The sequence below is a fragment of the Convolutriloba macropyga genome, chromosome 8 (genome assembly GCF_964194025.1).
Source record: "Convolutriloba macropyga chromosome 8, txConMacr16.3, whole genome shotgun sequence".
NCBI lineage: Eukaryota > Metazoa > Xenacoelomorpha > Acoela > Convolutidae > Convolutriloba > Convolutriloba macropyga.
This window is the reverse complement of record NC_134475.1, coordinates 27251428-27267680: the sequence shown is the minus strand read 5'-3', so window position 1 is coordinate 27267680 and position 16253 is coordinate 27251428. Positions and strand designations below refer to the sequence as shown.

Genomic DNA, 16253 nt, shown 5'->3' with positions numbered 1-16253 from the left:
TTTAAGAACAGTATCGAAACACAAATAAATCTATCTTATTAAATGAAGACAATTTCTACAGCTAGCTAAAACATGAATTAAAATCACTTAAGTTTTAGTAAAAAATGAGCTGTGAAAATTTACAAAAAGCCCATTAATTTCTGAGCAATTGCTTCAATTGATGATTGATTGTATATTTCAATACCCATGTTTAAAATGAGCTGCCCGAATTGAGCGTCTTACAAAAAAAAATCGGAACAATTTTTTAACATAATTTTCAGTTGAGCTCAGATTTCACAGCGAATAAAATATTACCCAAATACTTGCATCGACTGCGTTTTGAAGCAATTAGAGACTGCGACTAACAGAAATTAAAGGCTGGTTTTTAACACAATGGTTGTATTTTAATTAATATAACAAGTAGCACTGGTTAAATTACAGCAGTTTATATTGGCACTTAATGGTGTGACTCGAAATATTCCATAGTGAATTTGTAACAATTCATTAACGGCAACAGTGGTTATGACAACCACTGCGCGAAACAAGTAAAAGTAAATAAGCTCAATTTTTCCAACAAATACACCACAATAGTTTGGCTATTTTGTCAGCTAATAATTGAACGCCATCAAACGCACTTGGTTGCTCTACAACAGCTTTAGAATTAGACCGACACTTCAATTATGAGCCAAGTTCTCTGAAAAGTCAGTTCCATGATTTCAATGATTTGATTACAAGTTTGAGAGGTACTACGAATACGAATGATATAATTTGGAAGGTTGCGTATGACTGATTGGTGCCGGTCTCTCTTCTTTGCTTTTCCTTAATCCTCGATTTTCCTTCTATTCTCTGCATCTGACTGAGTTGTTTTAAGACCTGATTATAGCATGTGTACTCTATCGGGAGTTGTTTATTTTGGAGGAGGAGGAGTGATATCACACAGCAAGAATTTGAACATCTCTCGCATGAACACCTAAATATAACTCAATTATAACCCACATCAGGCAAATCCAACTGTACTGATAAATAATGACGTTGATTCATCCAAGATTTGTAGCGCGCACGCACGTTAAATTATAACTGACTACCGCCGGACGAATTGATTTCAAACGACAGGCGAGGGTTGGTGCAAACTTAAGCTTATGGAGGACCACCTCACTTCGTTTCGTAAGAGCGGAGGGGATGGGGGATTTAAACAATCAAACCAAAGCAACCTTTAACACCATCAACTTCAGCCTCCTCGGCAGAAACTTAAAGCAGGGTCTCGGGCTTTGCCAGTTTATACCGTTTTTGAGGACCAAAAATCAAGAATCGATCAGACCAAAAATCAATCAAGCGAAAAAGATGCTGGACCTGACAGGAATTAAATAATTGCTATTAACTTTGTTTGAAGGCAACTAATAACTCATTGGCTGAAAAATTATCAACAACATGAGACCATTTGAAGTGTTTTCGGATGCAACATGATAAAAAGGAGACCAATAAAAGTTAAGAATATTCACAGCCAATAATACGGAGTCATTTTTCAAATAATTGAGTAGTAGACAACAACACTGCCCTGTTGTAGCATAAGGATGCAATTTAACTAAAAGATCTTCATTTAATTCGTTGTACAACGCCAAAGTTCATTGTCTGGAGTGATCTGGAATAAGGCGTCATTTTTAACGACCGAGACCTCGCTATCTCAATTTATTCTCTGTAGAAAATCTACAGTCTCTGTGAGCATGAAGGGGTCAATCTTTAACGTCTAAAATCTGGAACGCCTTCCCCCATGCAAGATAACAGTGACGTCCACTAGACACTAGTGTCTGTCTGTGGTACCAGTACCAACCTCGCTGTTGTCCAAGTAGCTTGGATGTCCTGCATTGGGCACTTTGAACACGGTGGCATTGGGCAGTTTGGAGAGTACCTCTGCTGACTTTACCCCCAAATTGTCATCCCTCTCCCCATAGATCACCAGAGTACGCACCTAAAACACAAAAACCTCTATCCAATTTTATGGCAGATTGACGTTTACCCGGTAAAACTTTTTCTGGCCTTGAAGAATAATCTGTCATTAATAGCGCTCTATTTATCCACATTTGAAGCTACAGGATAGGTATATCAAATTACCATTCTCAGAAATATTATCTTGGCTTTTATAAACTTCAGAAGCTACTTTGTCCTAATCTTGACATCATCTTATTCTTGATAAAAATTAACTGGATGTTAAAGTAGATCGTTGCAAAAAATGGGAGAGTCAAGCTGAGAGTCATTGGAGTCTGCTCAAATTGAAAACATACCCGGCAGATTGCCGGAAAATAGCCGCCGTTGATTCCAATAAGCATGATTGGGATTGAACGAATAGAATATATTGAAAAAAAAAAGAGTTTTGTACAAAAATATTTTTAAGTCCGATTTATTTTGATGGCATTTCGTAGTTGAACATACTTCTGTTTCTTAGAGAGAGGCTACAGGGGCTACTATCAACACCAATAAGCATTAGAGGTGGTAACTAAGACTGATAGGAACGACGTTCAAATAGCGGGCATCTAAAATTGGGCTTTATGGGTTTATCCCGTTTCTATTTCTGACTTCAATTTTTTATACCGACTCTGTTCATTTTGAATTGCTTTGCTTAGCAACTGATGTTCAAATTCACTTTTAGCAGAATGAGAGAAGAGAGAAACTAGCCTAGAGAAGTCAAAAAGATTTCACGCAAAATGTCGAAAAAGCGGCAAAATGGTAAAGCGAAAAAAAGTTTGACGAAGTAAAAAAAAAAATACGAGCGCAATAATAGCCGGCTGAGAAGATGAGGGCGGCTATTAAATATGTAGCTGAACGTAAACATTCTAAAACAAGCGCAACATATCCAGTCAATTGGATCAGACGGCCGATATAAAGGACATATAAATGATGAAAGTTGAAAGCAGATAGAGAAAATGACACAAGATACCCCTTTCATCACAGAAGTAATATGTATGCTGAACACAAAAGCGGTAGGTTGGAAAAGATGACTTGCCTTAATAGTCGAAGTATTGAAGTCCTTTAGCTGATCAACTGCAACTGGAGCAGCAGCAACGAAGCCAACCATTTTACTGTCCGCAACTCTGCAAGTACACAAAATTACGAAATGTTTTAAAAAATCTCAATAACTGAAATTGGTTACCTTATGAGACAATGGGGACAACAATACACATTCGAGTTGTTAAAAAATAAGTGAAATAGAGTTGTTAAACAATAAGTGTTGTAAAATTTATAAAACAAACAAAAATTTAAAGAAATGCATGGCATATACAGAATTTAGCGAGATGTTTGATAAGTTCATGAATGTCATATTAGTTTTTTTACTCGGCAGCTATCATACGCTTGAAATACTAACATGCAGGTTTTAAAATGCGAGATCTCAACAGTGGCAGACTCTAGAGTACCAGATTTAGGCCAGATTTTAAAACTTTAGTTTGTGTTTCAAGCAAGGTAACCTGATTCTGCCGAAGTCACCTTGAAAATCCGGCCTACACCTCAATCGCTACACAGTTTCCGACAAATGCTCTATTTTTTCAGCAACTACGTGATAGTCACATAACGTATACAGACCGTCATTGCGCTACCGGCGCTCGCAAGAAGTTTTGTACACAAGTAGGTGTTAGATTAACAGGAAGCTCACTGGCTGAATTGGGAACAATTTGTGAACGAGTTTGCTTACTTGGCTTTGGCTTTTATATAGGGAATGGAATACTCTCCACTCATTGAAGGCGATACCAACACAAATTTCTCATCCCCAATGCCCATATGCTTCAACACTTCGTCCAAAAACTGGACGTGAGTAACACTTGGGGACAATTTACTCGCATTTGAAGCACCAAAACCTAAAACAAGTAGCAAGGTACAAAATCTTCCGGTGAATCTACACAACATCAAATTGTGACGTTGTCTGAACATCTGAAATTGATTAAGTGATAGGACCGGGTTTTGAGGTTGCAGTATATCTATAACTAATAATAAGTGCACGGTGGATACAGATTCCAACTAAAAGCAATAATTAAAACGGTTTTAGATGATTATTATTATATTTTTAATATCCTGGAGGTCAAATCGTTTGCACAAAAGGGTCATAAAAAGGCGAACAGTACCCATAATGTCGCAACAAACTTTATTCGAGAGCAAGTTTTTGCTTCCTCTTCAGCTCCACATGTTTGATGCACTCGTTCCTGTTTCAGCGCGACCAAAATCACCACCCAAAAATAATTCCCAAAATTCGCGAACAAACATTTTTTTTAAAAAAGGCTGACGATATCTATTCTCCCCTTCGGCTCGTATAAAAGACAACCCCCCCCCCCCCCATATAATTCAAACTATTGGAATTGTAAAAGAAACCAAGACCACTACTATATAGCTATGCTCAGCTTACACAGCTATAGAAACCAGTTTCTTCACTAAGCTCATACAATACAAAAACGAGATTAAATTCTCGTCAACTTGAAAATAATCGAGGCCGAAAACGTTTGCTTCCCACCTGGCAAATCAATAGCAAGATTGTTGTAGCCCAGTTTGGTTGTCAGCCGCAGCATGTTAATTTCGACCCACGTCCTAGTGTGGTAGTGCTGGCCATGCAGGAAGAGAAGCCATGGTCGTCCTATGCTCTTGCTTCCTGATCCACACTGTGTTAACTTCGTGTAAACTTTCATGCCCAGAATATCCTGGTACCCAGTTATGTCTTTCTAAACAATAAAAACAATAAGGAAACGAGTTTGAAAAAACCTAACAGCCTAATTCTCGCATCATCTAATAAAACCATTCCTTATCACATTGTTGTTAGATTGCGCCAGGCAGAAACAATATTCAGCTGAAGCCGGTCATCAAGTACCGAGATCCTTCAAGTACTGGAACAACACGAAAACATACAAGTAAAAATGTCCCATTAACGATGTACGTTTTTAAAAAATATATATCCTTTCCGTACTCTCAGAACACAATCATGCTCGCCAAACTCCAAGATGCAAAACATTTTAATAAAATTAAACATAGCTGCCCGAAAAAAGCAGCAATTCCTTCATAGATCTGCAGTCTCAAAATATCCATAAAAACAAATAAAATTGATCACAGATAGCAGTGTGATTACTCTGTTCTATCATTTCTAAAAGCTGCCCTCAAATATCGACTGGACAGATATCCTCAGCTCACCTTAACTTTTCAAATTAAACTGAAAATGTCATTTTGAAAGTGCGGAAACAAACAGACTAAAGTCAAAAATCAAAAACCAAAGACTCTAAAACTCAAGATTTAGGGCATATACGATTGGCACTACTTAGATGCAAACTTTTGATCTATAACTAGTAAACTACATAAAATTTGAAGTTCATTAAGTGAGTTCAGAAGTCATTTTTTTTAGTTAGGTAAGTCACGCAATTGACCTAAAAGCAGAACAAATGACGTCACGTATACAAATTTTAATTGCAAAGCAGTAGAAGTCACTGAACTTGAAAAAGTCAATGGTCGCAAGAATCATCGATGGAGACGACGAATTAAAAAAACCTAGCAGGACAAGTCCTGACGTATAATTCAAAGAATTTTCATTGACTAAACAGAAAACTAGACCTAGAACGGACTATGAATGGATTGGGAAAACCATTTAGAAAAAAAAATCCGATAAAAAAAGTAAAAATCAAAGTCAAATTGCCGAATGTGAACAAAAAACCACTAGCGAGAAAGCGAATTTTTGTTCAAACACCGTTTTCTGAATCTACTTAAAAATTAGAGTGAAAAAAATTCACACTGCAAAACCACTCGCTTTTTCGCACCACTTCCTGTTTCGGCGTGACCAAAATCACTACTCCAATTTGACTTCAAAAATCATGAAAATGTGTGAACAGATCTTGAAAAAAAGACAGCGCCCCAATACAATTCAAATTCTCTGAATTCTAAAGACAGTGCCCCAATAAAATTTAAACTTTTTGAATAGTAAAAAACCACGATGTCCCCAATAATAGCCGCTATCGCTTCGCGACTATTAAAGAAAAACAAACTCGGCAGACTGCTGCAAAATAGCCCACATTGATTCCCATAATCTCGATTGAGATATAAAGAGCAGAAAAAAATTGTTTCTTGCATAATAAACTTTTTGAAGTGCGCGCTATTTTGATTGGATTCTGTAGTTAGACATATTCCCGTAATTTAATGAGATGATGAACGGATTTGTTTCAATACCAATACACAGTAAGTCTAACTAGCAGAAGTTCAAACACTAGTACCTGTCATACGTTAGGGGTTTATTCCGTTCATAGTTTTTGATTTCGTTTTCCAAAAATGACTCTGTTCACCTTAGTTTGCTTTGGTGAGCAACTGCTGTTTAACAGCACTTGGAGACGAATAGAAACTAGCCTAGACAAAATTTTGAACCTGTGAAGCAAAACAAAATTGTGTTTGATGAAGTCCGCAATACTATCCGGCTCAGAATATGAGGGCGACTATCAAACATGAAACCAATTTCGAGGCAATTTTGATTACACGTTTAGTAATATACTGCCGCGAATTAGGTCAATAGTTTAATTTTGAATCCGAGCAATTTAGATCACGCAATGTCAAGTGTGAAAAAGCTGCACGGAATGTCCAATCACTCAAACACCCGCAAGCAAAATCTAGAACAAAACGACCAAGCAATTAAATTGCATTAAACAGGAGCACGTTTGCAAAAATTGCTACAGGCTAAGTTCGAGAGCATTTAAAAACTTTAAAGCAATTTTCATCAAAAATGCTGAGAAGCTGACTAAAATCCCGAATTCTCATCGCCTAACCAACATACTAGACCTCCAAATGACTTCCAAATGCAAACTGGAAAATCATTCCCAAAAAGGCGATAGAAAAAATTGAAACAGTGAAAAGAAAATAATGCAGCACTTGCACAAAAAGCTCTCGAAACTTCGTTCTCCTTTAAAAGAAAGCTATAGAAAACACGTTTTGAACCTACTCACAATTTCATTTAAAGATTGGGTGTTGAAAAAAACAAGTGTGCACCGATCTTCAAAAAGATAGCACTCTAAAACAGTTTAATTGTTGAAGTATTAGAACATACAGATGGCCGAAAAGCTTCATCGGCTATTAATTTATTAACTATTGAAGATTAGGTTCATTGTAAAATTCCCAAAAATGAAGGGCTCTGTTATATTTTCCTACTGCATTTAACAATTTTAAGCAATGGGAGGATTCCGGAAGAATATTTATCACAAGTAAATGGCGTAAATTCTCGTGAAAAAAAATTAAAAACATAAGCGACTAACATCGGGCGAAATACTCTCAAACGACCGGCGAGCGGTAGGCTTCGTCAGGAGCTAGCTATGGTTTAGTGAGCAGCGGGGGAGGGAGTTGGCTGCGCGGGCACTTCACGACCTGATAGATGCGCTGGGAATGGGAGGTGGGTGAGAGAGAGAGAGGAGGGCTGATGGGGGGTGTCAACCTCTAAGAACCGCCCTTCACATCATGAGTATACGCCTCCAAAACAGTTTCTGTGAATCGCATACTTGGAGACTAGTGCGCTGAAAGGCTTTAAGAAAAACTTAATGCCCTCTGGGCGCTAACTGGTTATCCCGTTTTTGAGGATGAAAAATCAAATCGGTCAGACGAAAGATCGGTCAAGCGAAAAATCGCATAAAAAGAGCAACAGGACTAATATAATTGCTACAAACTTTGTTTGAGGGCAATTAAAAACCCTGACAACAGAGTTACCGATGCAATCTATAAATTTCTTGAAACTCAATTATAATTTGCCAAAAAACTGAATTGTTTAATTTGATTCATTTGTAAACCCTTACTCTAAGCATACCGAATAGCGTCGGACGAATAGCTCTCAAACAACCGGCGAGCAGTTGGCTTTGGGCTATACCTGTTTATCCCGTACTTCAAGACGCAACCAACTCTCTCCCCCCACCACTTACCCCAACAAACACGTCACACTAACACGCACACACACACAAACAAACATAGCCAGCAGATTGCCTGAAAATAGCCGCCGTTGACGCGCTTGATGCACATACTGATTGAAACAGAACAAGAAAAAACGACAAATTGACCGAATTTTTTCTGATTTTTTCAGTATCAAAAAGTGTTCTAACTTGGCGTGCAATTTCAGTTAGATTCTAAAACTATAATTAATTCAGCTTCCACACTGAAAGTTAATAAGCTTATTACTAATGTCAGCTAGCAAACACTCTAATGAACTCTGATAACCTAATTCTCAATGACTTAATGACGGGGCATTATCGGTTTATCCCGTTCTTTTGATTTTGCTCTATTGACTTTGACAGTATTCACCAAATTGCGTAATTCAATGCGTGAAATAGTTTGAAATCCATTCAGCTGAAACAGTGAATGAAGTAAGTTAAAGTCAAACGTGAAAATCGTGACTTATGTAAAACGAAAAATTTGATCAAAAGGTAAAGTGAATTAAAAAACAGAGGACGGCGCGACCAAAATCACTACTCCAATTTGACTTCAAAAATCATGAAAATGTGTGAACAGATCTCAAAAGAGCGCCCCAATACAATTCAAATTCTGAATTGTAAAAAAAGGAGAGCTGGTAAATAATAGCCGTTGAGAGGCTGCCCGCGGTTATTAAACACAAACAAATACACACACACACACACAACACAAACACACACGCACACACAATGAGTTGCTGAGGAGATGCAACTAATCTCGAAAAATATTCGGAAACGAAAAATAACAGCACAACTCAATCTATCACTTAAGACTGCCAAACTGACTGAAACAATTTCCATTTCAGAAAGCATTTCCACCAGCTTTTCAAAAAAGGTGCAGAGAAATATACAATTTTGAAAAATGGACGTATTAAAAATCTTTAAATGAACGTCATAAAGAAATATATATGCGCTCATGAACAAATATAACATTTGGATTATACTCATAAATCAAAGCTGCGCCTTTTTTATGTCATGCCGAGCCTCACAACAATACAAGTCTGGACATAGTATCAAAATAAATACAGTAAAACAAATTACAATTTCTTGCTGACAGGCGTGCTCGTTGACTCTCTCTTTGCTAAGGCGGCATTTGCGATCGGAGGTGTAGGTCATCTGATTGGTCAGTTTGGACAACGTCTCGTTTTCCTTAGCTGTCGGGTCCATCATGTTACTCTACGCAGATAGGAAAACTAAACTATAGCTCACTAATTCATCATTCGATAATGCACTCATATCAAAATGAAATTTGTTCACGATTCCATTACCAATACCAAAGCCGTTATATAAACAATCGTCAGGCAGAAACTCGTCAAATATGGCCCCGAGGTAAAATATGACTATCCATAATTGATTTTTTAAACCCTGGGAATTTAACCGTATATATAAACCGTATAAGATATAAATTGTAATCGATAGTCGAACCACTTATTTATTAGTAAGCAATATGAACTATCATTAGTGCAAAAGTTTCTTCATCCAGTCTAATGTTCACCGGGGGGGGGGCTTAATTGCAGGGGCGTGAGGTGAGCGCAGCGGGGGGGGGGTGCATCGGGGGGCTGATGGGGTGGCAACCACTTACCCCAACAAACACGTCACACTAACACGCACACACACACACAAACATAGCCAGCAGATTGCCTGAAAATAGCCGCCGTTGACGCGCTTGATGCACATACTGATTGAAACAGAACAAGAAAAAACGACAAATTGACCGAATTTTTTCTGATTTTTTCAGTATCAAAAAGTGTTCTAACTTGGCGTGCAATTTCAGTTAGATTCTAAAACTATAATTAATTCAGCTTCCACACTGAAAGTTAATAAGCTTATTACTAACGTCAGCTAGCAAACACTCTAATGAACTCTGATAACCTAATTCTCAATGACTTAATGACGGGGCATTATCGGTTTATCCCGTTCTTTTGATTTTGCTCTATTGACTTTGACAGTATTCACCAAATTGCGTAATTCAATGCGTGAAATAGTTTGAAATCCATTCAGCTGAAACAGTGAATGAAGTAAGTTAAAGTCAAACGTGAAAATCGTGACTTATGTAAAACGAAAAATTTGATCAAAAGGTAAAGTGAATTAAAAAACAGAGGACGGCGCGACCAAAATCACTACTCCAATTTGACTTCAAAAATCATGAAAATGTGTGAACAGATCTCAAAAGAGCGCCCCAATACAATTCAAATTCTGAATTGTAAAAAAAGGAGAGCTGGTAAATAATAGCCGTTGAGAGGCTGCCCGCGGTTATTAAACACAAACAAATACACACACACACACACAACACAAACACACACGCACACACAATGAGTTGCTGAGGAGATGCAACTAATCTCGAAAAATATTCGGAAACGAAAAATAACAGCACAACTCAATCTATCACTTAAGACTGCCAAACTGACTGAAACAATTTCCATTTCAGAAAGCATTTCCACCAGCTTTTCAAAAAAGGTGCAGAGAAATATACAATTTTGAAAAATGGACGTATTAAAAATCTTTAAATGAACGTCATAAAGAAATATATATGCGCTCATGAACAAATATAACATTTGGATTATACTCATAAATCAAAGCTGCGCCTTTTTTATGTCATGCCGAGCCTCACAACAATACAAGTCTGGACATAGTATCAAAATAAATACAGTAAAACAAATTACAATTTCTTGCTGACAGGCGTGCTCGTTGACTCTCTCTTTGCTAAGGCGGCATTTGCGATCGGAGGTGTAGGTCATCTGATTGGTCAGTTTGGACAACGTCTCGTTTTCCTTAGCTGTCGGGTCCATCATGTTACTCTACGCAGATAGGAAAACTAAACTATAGCTCACTAATTCATCATTCGATAATGCACTCATATCAAAATGAAATTTGTTCACGATTCCATTACCAATACCAAAGCCGTTATATAAACAATCGTCAGGCAGAAACTCGTCAAATATGGCCCCGAGGTAAAATATGACTATCCATAATTGATTTTTTAAACCCTGGGAATTTAACCGTATATATAAACCGTATAAGATATAAATTGTAATCGATAGTCGAACCACTTATTTATTAGTAAGCAATATGAACTATCATTAGTGCAAAAGTTTCTTCATCCAGTCTAATGTTCACCCGGGGGGGGGGGCTTAATTGCAGGGGCGTGAGGTGAGCGCAGCGGGGGGGGGGTGCATCGGGGGGCTGATGGGGTGGCAACAGTGGGGGGGGGCAGTCTCTAAGAACCGCCCTTCGCACCATAAGTCTCCAAAACAGATTCTGTGAATCGCATACTTGGAGACTAGTGCGCTGAAAGGCTTTAAGAAAAACTTAATGCCCTCTGGGCGCTAACTGGTTATCCCGTTTTTGAGGATGAAAAATCAAATCGGTCAGACGAAAAATCGGTCAAGCGAAAAATCGCATAAAAAGAGCAACAGGACTAATATAATTGCTACAAACTTTGTTTGAGGGCAATTAAAAACCCTGACAACAGAGTTACCGATGCAATCTATAAATTTCTTGAAACTCAATTATAATTTGCCAAAAAACTGAATTGTTTAATTTGATTCATTTGTAAACCCTTACTCTAAGCATACCGAATAGCGTCGGACGAATAGCTCTCAAACAACCGGCGAGCAGTTGGCTTTGGGCTATACCTGTTTATCCCGTACTTCAAGACGCAACCAACTCTCTCCCCCCACCACTTACCCCAACAAATACGTCACACTAACACGCACACACACACACACAAACATAGCCAGCAGATTGCCTGAAAATAGCCAATAGCCGCCGTTGACGCGCTTGATGCACATACTGATTGAAACAGAACAAGAAAAAACGACAAATTGACCGAATTTTTTCTGATTTTTTCAGTATCAAAAAGTGTTCTAACTTGGCGTGCAATTTCAGTTAGATTCTAAAACTATAATTAATTCAGCTTCCACACTGAAAGTTAATAAGCTTATTACTAATGTCAGCTAGCAAACACTCTAATGAACTCTGATAACCTAATTCTCAATGACTTAATGACGGGGCATTATCGGTTTATCCCGTTCTTTTGATTTTGCTCTATTGACTTTGACAGTATTCACCAAATTGCGTAATTCAATGCGTGAAATAGTTTGAAATCCATTCAGCTGAAACAGTGAATGAAGTAAGTTAAAGTCAAACGTGAAAATCGTGACTTATGTATAACGAAAAATTTGATCAAAAGGTAAAGTGAATTAAAAAACAGAGGACGGCGCGACCAAAATCACTACTCCAATTTGACTTCAAAAATCATGAAAATGTGTGAACAGATCTCAAAAGAGCGCCCCAATACAATTCAAATTCTGAATTGTAAAAAAAGGAGAGCTGGTAAATAATAGCCGTTGAGAGGCTGCCCGCGGTTATTAAACACAAACAAATACACACACACACACACACACACAACACAAACACACACGCACACACAATGAGTTGCTGAGGAGATGCAACTAATCTCGAAAAATATTCGGAAACGAAAAATAACAGCACAACTCAATCTATCACTTAAGACTGCCGAACTGACTGAAACAATTTCCATTTCAGAAAGCATTTCCACCAGCTTTTCAAAAAAAGGTGCAGAGAAATATAATTTTGAAAAATGGACGTATTAAAAATCTTTAAATGAACGTCATAAAGAAATATATATGCACTCATGAACAAATATAACATTTGGATTATACTCATAAATCAAAGCTGCGCCTTTTTTATGTCATGCCGAGCCTCACAACAATACAAGTCTGGACATAGTATCAAAATAAATACAGTAAAACAAATTACAATTTCTTGCTGACAGGCGTGCTCGTTGACTCTCTCTTTGCTAAGGCGGCATTTGCGATCGGAGGTGTAGGTCATCTGATTGGTCAGTTTGGACAACGTCTCGTTTTCCTTAGCTGTCGGGTCCATCATGTTACTCTACGCAGATAGGAAAACTAAACTATAGCTCACTAATTCATCATTCGATAATGCACTCATATCAAAATGAAATTTGTTCACGATTCCATTACCAATACCAAAGCCGTTATATAAACAATCGTCAGGCAGAAACTCGTCAAATATGGCCCCGAGGTAAAATATGACTATCCATAATTGATTTTTTAAACCCTGGGAATTTAACCGCATATATAAACCGTATAATAGATATAAATTGTAATCGATAGTCGAACCACTTATTTATTAGTAAGCAATATGAACTATTATTAGTGCAAAAGTTTCTTCATCCAGTCTAATGTTCACCGGGGGGGGGGGGGGGGGCTTAATTGCAGGGGCGTGAGGTGAGCGCAGCGGGGGGGGGGTGCATCGGGGGGCTGATGGGGTGGCAACAGTGGGGGGGGGGGGCAGTCTCTAAGAACCACCCTTCGCACCATAAGTCTCCAAAACAGATTCTGTGAATCGCATACTTGGAGACAAGTGAGCTGAAAGGCTCTAAGAGCACTAAACGCCCGCTGGGCGCTACCTGTTTAGTTCGTTTTTGAGGACGAAAAGTCAAATGGGCCAAGCGAAAAATTGCATTAAAAAAGACCGACAGGACTAATATAATTGCTACAAACTTCATTTGAGAGTAATTATACAGATATGCTACCTTTTGTCCGCCAGCGCCCAAAAATTGAATCTGCTGATTCAAATACTTGTCCAGTGCATCTGGCTCCACCGTTCCTTCAGCCTTGGATTGTGGATCCGCCAAAGAACCCAACAGGAAATAAACAGCCACCAGACTGAAATGAGGCAACCGCATAATTCATTTAAAACATCATCCCAACTGAGCAATATTTAAAAACGCCTCATTTCTCTTTATTGTCGCACATTTCCGCTCCATCTTTATTGAAGGAATTAAACGACGAATAGTTTTCGGTTGAACCAGAGAAAGTCTTGATTTAAAAAACATAACCGGCTAACCTCGGGCGAATTGCTCTCAAACGACCGGGGGACGAATTCTAAGAACCACTCTTCAAATCATGAATTTATGTCATCATGAACACCTAAATCCCTCGCTTTAGTTCATTCTCACCCACCCAGTTCATTCTCACTTTAGATTTTATAAGTGAATAGGGAAGTTATCTCATTGAGTGCGTAAGTCATGCAGGCTCACAAAAATCGTCCCACTATTGACATAAGCATCCAAAAATTCAAGTTTCTGACGCTCCTTACGGACGTAAGTCTGTGTGAAGTCTCACCACACTAAACTTTGAAATAATTAATTTAGCTGGTAGGACAAGTGATTTCAGAAGAATATCACGGCAATGATCATACGATGCATATAGCTACTTTTACCATCAACTAATCTGTTGACTTGTACCCCGTATATTCTTTGCCAACAATGTTTGTGAAAAAACGCCCAATGACAGATGAGAGAGGACTAAAGATTTGAAAACAATCAGCGTTATCTCCAAAGGTATATGATTTCTTACCAGATATAGTGAGCGGATAGCGGCGTCCAATTTCTGTCAATCTACAATTAAATGTACTTCAATTTTGGGTCAACGCGTATTCCTAAATAACGACAGCTGTCAGCAGATATTATCACTTACGTTAAATGTAACCTTGGTTATAATTCACCTTTCGTAGAAAAAAGGAGCGCGATGTTTTATCAGCGCTGAAAAAGCTCAAAATAAACTTTTGCGAGAATAACCAACAAAACACGGTAATTTGCGTTTGCGCCCAATGTCCTAACCTCCTAATCGGCTAACAGAAACAGAACAAATGATACCAAAATTTTCTGAGGATTTTTTAATAAGAAAATTAAAAACCGTTTTCATTATAAAGTTTTGTAAATGTTTTTTCAGAAACAATGACAGCTGAGAACTTTAACTTTGGAAAAAAAATTGCAAAAAGAATGGCCCCACAGAAAATGTTATGATAGTTTGTGTAATTAGACAATGTTTGTGTAGAAAATGACTTCTAAAGTTTATTATTATTAATACCAATCATTATGAACCAATATAAAAAGCATACATACTCTGCAGATTGCAGGAAAATATCAAAAGATTCACATGGCCCCAATTGAGATTGAAACAGAAAAATAGCTTGTTTTATGAAGAATGCGCGCTATTTCGGTTGGATTTTGTTGTTAGGCACACTCCTGTTTCTTGAGAGAATAGAAGGCTCAGCATCATTAGCAATAATCCTTAGACCTGATAACTACGACTAATCGGAACAAAGTTTAAATATCAGTCCTTTAAAACTGTGCTTTATGGGTTTATCCAGTTTCTATTTTTGATTTCGTTTTCGAAACTGACCCTGTTCATTTTAGATTGGTTTGCTGAAGAACTGATGATTAATTGCACTTTGAACATAACGATCGTAAAACTGGCATAGAGAAGACAAGAGGATTTCACGCAGATCATCAAAAAGCGGCAAACAAAATGGGTATAGCGAAACAGTTTTGTTTGACAAAGTAAAAAACATAGCCGAAAGAATTCAGGAAACGACTCAAAAAAAAACAAAAAAAAATAAATGGTTGAAGTCAATTCATGAAAAACAACATCTTGAACTAAATAAACTAGAAAAAAGTACCAAACTTTTTTTATATTACAAGGCACATTAAGCCAGAGAAAAAATTAATAGGGTAAAACATAACCGACTAACGTCGGGCGAATTGCGCTCAAACGACAGCGATCGGTTGGCTTCGGTTGATTCACCGAAATTGTTTTGAGGAGACCATTTCATGGTGTCAAAACAGTTGTATGAATCGCATTCTTAGAGACTGGTCAGACGTAAGGCTCTAAGAGAACTTACTGGCCTCTGGGCGTTACCTGTTATCTCGTTTTTGAGGACGAAAAGCCAAATGTGTCAGACAAAAATCGTCACGCAAAAAATTGCATAAAACTACATAGAATGCCTCTAAACTTCTTTCGAAAAATCGCTTAAAAAGACCGAATGATCCAACTGTGTGTATTATAACCCCGAGGAATCATATCAATAAATTGTCAACGGCTATCAAAAATGTTGCAGTAAATATTGCTTTTATAATTGATACCATTTCGTATGAAAGCAATTATCATTTGATCTCTATAAATGACACAAGAACATGTCTAGCATTTCAATACAAACTTACCAGGCAAGAAGAACAAGCATTGTAATTTGAAGGCAGTAGTTTCTGTACCTCAGCTGCATGAACAAACTGCCACCCGACGTCTTCTGAGAAGAATACCCTGCACCCTTGTAGTACATGATTGCACAAAAGATTTACTGATATGTGAGGAAAAGCAATAAAACCTGAAAAAAAGAGCCCACTTAAATTGAAATGCTCTGTATAATAATACTGTTTTTAACAGGATCTAATGTAAAACCAAAAAATTCATAAATTTTACAAATTTATAAATT

At 37.6% G+C, this 16253-nt stretch overlaps 1 protein-coding gene across 1 annotated transcript; it reads right to left on the bottom strand.

Moving 5' to 3' along the window:
• Window positions 1–276: 276 nt before the first annotated feature.
• Window positions 277–16172, bottom strand: LOC142345008 (uncharacterized). The gene is made up of 10 exons (XM_075397091.1): window positions 15985–16172; window positions 13513–13645; window positions 12624–12845; window positions 10592–10726; window positions 8970–9104; window positions 4472–4676; window positions 3662–3824; window positions 2978–3065; window positions 1808–1945; window positions 277–949 (listed from the first exon to the last, which is right to left on the bottom strand). Exons 1-10 carry the CDS (start codon window positions 16098–16100, stop codon window positions 887–889), a joined length of 1398 nt encoding a protein of 465 aa, XP_075253206.1. The 5' UTR covers window positions 16101–16172; the 3' UTR covers window positions 277–886.
• Window positions 16173–16253: the final 81 nt, after the last annotated feature.

Excerpts from the sequence above, each read along its gene's own strand:
- LOC142345008 (XM_075397091.1), bottom strand. The coding sequence starts at position 16,100 with ATGTACTACAAGGGTGCAGGGTATTCTTCTCAGAAGACGTCGGGTGGC. Across the intron at positions 12,846-13,512 it reads TGGGCGCTGGCGGACAAAAG|AGTAACATGATGGACCCGAC; the intron begins GTAGCATATCTG and ends CTATCTGCGTAG. Across the intron at positions 1,946-2,977 it reads TCAATACTTCGACTATTAAG|GTGCGTACTCTGGTGATCTA; the intron begins GCAAGTCATCTT and ends TTTGTGTTTTAG.